Source organism: Perkinsus marinus (assembly GCF_000006405.1).
Source record: "Perkinsus marinus ATCC 50983 genomic scaffold scf_1104296962006, whole genome shotgun sequence".
Lineage (NCBI taxonomy): Eukaryota > Perkinsozoa > Perkinsida > Perkinsidae > Perkinsus > Perkinsus marinus.
Genome location: NW_003205613.1, coordinates 2,075 through 6,361, shown reverse-complemented (window position 1 = coordinate 6,361; position 4,287 = coordinate 2,075). Strand labels below are relative to the sequence as shown.

The 4,287-nt window shown below is 44.6% G+C and overlaps 3 protein-coding genes across 3 annotated transcripts in view; all 3 read right to left on the bottom strand.

Moving 5' to 3' along the window:
- Positions 1-19: 19 nt before the first annotated feature.
- Pmar_PMAR022701 (hypothetical protein) lies at positions 20-673 on the bottom strand (the record flags this gene model as incomplete). Its single annotated transcript, XM_002772156.1, has 1 exon — positions 20-673. One exon carries the CDS (start codon positions 671-673, stop codon positions 20-22), a length of 654 nt encoding a protein of 217 aa, XP_002772202.1.
- Positions 674-1,189: 516 nt separating this feature from the next.
- Positions 1,190-2,745, bottom strand: Pmar_PMAR022700 (syntaxin-5, putative; the record flags this gene model as incomplete). Its single annotated transcript, XM_002772155.1, has 8 exons — positions 1,190-1,286; positions 1,333-1,462; positions 1,806-1,925; positions 2,043-2,104; positions 2,153-2,248; positions 2,276-2,327; positions 2,371-2,434; positions 2,632-2,745. 8 exons carry the CDS (start codon positions 2,743-2,745, stop codon positions 1,190-1,192), a joined length of 735 nt encoding a protein of 244 aa, XP_002772201.1.
- Positions 2,746-3,816: 1,071 nt separating this feature from the next.
- The window catches only part of Pmar_PMAR022699 (hypothetical protein), a gene marked incomplete at both ends in the record, with an annotated part of 1,479 nt that continues 1,008 nt past the window's right edge, over positions 3,817-4,287 (bottom strand). The window contains 2 exons of the mRNA XM_002772154.1: positions 3,817-3,852; positions 3,901-4,022. Coding sequence (XP_002772200.1) covers positions 3,817-3,852; positions 3,901-4,022 — 158 coding nt within the window. The remainder of the gene's footprint in view (positions 3,853-3,900; positions 4,023-4,287) is intronic.

Below are 4,287 nucleotides of genomic sequence, written 5' to 3'. Positions count from 1 at the left end.
TTGTACGTAGTCCCAGTTCTCAGCCAAGAGTATTGGCTAAGAGAGTCTGTGTGAGAGTAGACGGCGTTGCTCCCCAGTATTTAGCGTGGAATCTGGCAGCGACCTTAAATGATTCCTCAACCAATTTCTGTGGATCTTTGCATTTCTTCAGCTCCTCAGCCAACAAACCATCGCCGACGTTCTGCATAATAATCAACTCGCTTCCTCTGGCCCTACTCCATTTACTCAGATAAACCTTGGGAATGGGAACCGGTAGACTTGACGCTATCTCGACGTAGAACCGGGCCTCGCGCTGAGCACTGCCGAACATACCAGCGAACATGCGGGCTCCGAAAGTCTCCGGAATGCTCTTCACCACAACACTGTCGGGATGCCCATCACTCTGGCTAGCCTCAATTTTCACTTTCCTCACGGCTCCAACATAGCCGCCAGAGAGGGCGGAGTCATCGGCTGCCGGCCTCATCCCGCAGGATCGGAGAGCCTTCACCACAGGCTCAGTAGATGGCCTCAAGAGAATCTTCCGCTCGAATTGGATTCGCAGTAGATCAAGTTTGATAACGACCCAGTACTTGATGTAGACTAGCTTCACATAAACCTCCCACGAAGTGACCGCCCCTCTGAGGGCTGCCAACCGATCACACAGTTTCAATGTTATCGAGCTCAATGTGGACATGCTCGAGAGCAGGGAAAGGCTGAAGAAGCACTTCATTCTTCTGTCATCAATAGCACTGAATCCATTCTTACGTCTCTGTTGAGACAATTGAGGACCACCCTTATCAAAAGTTTTGGCAAAACCAAGGATGTTGCTACGATCACAGATCGTTGACTTCCATGAACACTACTAATGCATAATGATACTACAAGCTCTCCACTCGACCCTGCTTGCTATCCCCCCCTCCACGTTTAACTCGACAGTACCACAATGAATGCTAATATAACCGATCGTTATACGGCTACAGGTAAAATTGCACCCCAGTAGGACGCCACACCACTGAACTTGTGCGACACACCATAACGCAGCTGAGCTGAACTTCAGTTCTACTTCCAGACCTCCAACGGATCTCAATCCATCTCACTGGCGAGACACATCTCCCATGCTCGCCCACTATAAAACTCAACGATAATGAATGAAAGACAAGACACAGCTCGCTCTCCCTCATAGTAGATGTGTTCATCTGCTGTAGCCATATTACGCCAAGAATAGGACAAAAAATATCACAAAACATACAAGTATCGCGAAAATCTTCAGTATCAACGAACGATTCCCCGATATACTATGGAAGTACCTACAAAGACACTGAAGTAACCCCAAGCCCATCACCACAGCATTACTTCAACAGCTGGTTTTGTCCCTCATTGAGATGTCCCATAGTATCATCCACATCGGAGTCTATTCGCATTATCATCTCATCCTGTTCGTACACCATGGACGACACCTTCTCGAACATTTGACCGAGCTCGCCTGAGGGAAAAAATATGCACATGGTCAACTATGCGTGTAAATGACAATCAAAGAATTATAGTGGACTCTTCGAAATTTTCCCAAAAATTTCTACATTGATTCATTCCTCCAAAAACTCAATCTTCCTATACTATGAGTTTCTATAATGAGTAACAAAAAATTTGAACCAAAAAATACATTTTAATACTAATCCGAAGAAAGACGAAGGTTGACAACCTCAATAACAATATGTGAGTTCTTGGACGCCAAGATGAACACTTTTTTCCGAGTGAGAACAGATCGTTCAAATTACCTCCACGAAAATACAATATAATTTCATCCTCCTACTTTTTGCATATATTACCTATAGTTCTCTGCACAGCTTGCACAGCATTAGCCCTAGCATTCAGATACCCAGGGCCCTGCAACATCTGTTCCTGCTGCTCGTCCCGACCTCCCTCGATGTCAAACCCGCTTGGAGGGCCTCCAGAGAAAGACGACGCCTCAGTCATTTCCATACCTATGGAAAAATCCACTACCCGAACCGAATCGAAAACCGTCAACAACACATTCATATCAGTTCGACACCCAAAAGGCCAACAGTACTGACCTCCTCTTTGCTGGAATGGATTTGATGGCGACGAGAATGCGTACATATTTCGCCTAATATTGACAACAATATATCCCTCTTCATGTTAATAACATTACTACCGCCTGTCCTGTTGCTGCAACGTTTTAGTCCGCAACTCCAATACGTCTTTAAAATCCTTGGTGATACCCATCAGTCTACATTTCACGATAACAGTTCTGGTAAAAGCCAACACTGCCTACTACCTCGTTTGAAGCGTCTTCACAATACCACTTGTATGCGCTGTAGCTTGCCGACCTAACAACAGGGAACTAATTCCAGCCACATCCAGTTCTAATACTTTCCGCAGACTGTTTTGCGTGTTGCTGTAGTAAGTCAATCTTCTGACTTAATCCGTCCAAATCCTAAGAAAAAAGAATGAAAAAAATTTACCTAGAAATTTTTTTCAGAGAATTATACAAACCACGAATGAACGTACGGAAATTCGCTAACAACAACTGATATAATCCTATATTATCTCGTAAGTTGAAACGACTGACCGAATAACAATCACAATGAATAACATCAAAAATTGTATCCCTACCGTTCCTCCGCCACTTACTCTCTTGATATCCCCCGTAAAGTCATTTATCCGTGCCGATTGATCGTTGAAGATGCCCTTTGCTCGTGCGACTACACAACTAATCATCTCCCACCTAGCGGAGCGATGCAACATTATTACGTTTTCCGAGCTCTTGTATTTTCATCTGCGTCTGGTGCAGATCTACTCCAATCTCATTAGCGTATTTATTGAACTGTGCTACTGCTGCCGTTGATGACGACCTAGCTCCTGATGAACCTGAACTTGCCAGTGATGGCCAAACGCAATAGAGAGAACTCATAGCAGTCAGCAATATGAAGTAGGAGATCAATCATTGCGTTCTTTTCGATCCCGGTCAATACCACCACAATTTAATCCCTATATTTCCAAGACCTAGAATCTCACTCGCCTTGCTTAGTAAGCAATAAGCATCCACGTATTCCACCATCCATTGCTATGACATTGAGTACGTCCGCTGACGGCCGACGGAAGTACCACCCATATCACTACTACTACTACTAGTACCTCCGCCCTCATGTTGTTCAGCAACAGCTACCGCCTCAGCAGCTCTTCCTGTATCTAAACTCGAGGGGTGACACCATCAATCTCATTGCTCACTATCACCAAGTACTCGAGTAGAACCTCGACTCACGGTCCCCAAGTGCTTAGTAATAGTCAAATAGAGAGATTAACAATGAACTATGGCATTTCCAAGTCAAATTAATTTCTTAACGACAATTCTATTTTTTCGTTAACATTTCACCCATGGCTTCAATAGAACACCAAAAAAACAATGTTATACCCGATATATTTGAAAGTTTAGGAGGTCAACTACGAACGCACGCGACAACCACGCTCTCGATAAATTTGACCTGGAAATCCCGTAGACATGTGATGGACTAACTCCGCGGGTAGAGAACGGCCTCCTCCTGTACTATTGCTACCATCCATTTCCCTTATCAGCTCATAAAATTGATTGGTACGGTCGAGCGGCATCATCGCTGTAGATCTAGTAGAGGTCATCATCCCTCGAGGAGAAGGAGATGCATATCCAGTTAACATAACGAGGCTCAACAACTTCTACTTCCCACCATTGAAAAAAACAAAACTCGTTCCCATCGCCACTACTAGATATTCGTAAGCGTACAACAGTTCAGTAGGAATAACAGTTTTCTCAGTATCGCCTCCTCTACTTGTGATGGAAAGTTAGTTCCTGTTACCAGCATCGTTGCGCTTGCCGTCCTGATCACCCTAATCCATACCACTCCTTCTCCAAATCGTAAGACCCACCTCATCGTGCATCCTAGTGAGCACATCAAGAGCATCCTCATGAGGGTTGTCATCCTTGCATATATCCTTAACACGCTGCTCGTCACTTCTAGCCAAATGCTGCGGCAAGGTCCCGACTATCCCTACATTGATACCATAATTCCGTCAACAATAATAGCCTCCAAAGGCAAATAACGACACAGCCGCTACACTCAGGTCACATGCACCTTCACGATACAACGACCGCGTTGCGAACGGGACAATTGGACACAACAAATGTTAACCAACACCAGTTGAACTAGATTAACTCTAGTTGTTCTAATGATCAACATCACCATAACGCGGATTTCCTAGTAATACCCCCCCCCCCTCTTCCAAGACTACTCACGTTGAAAGTTGAGAATCTGT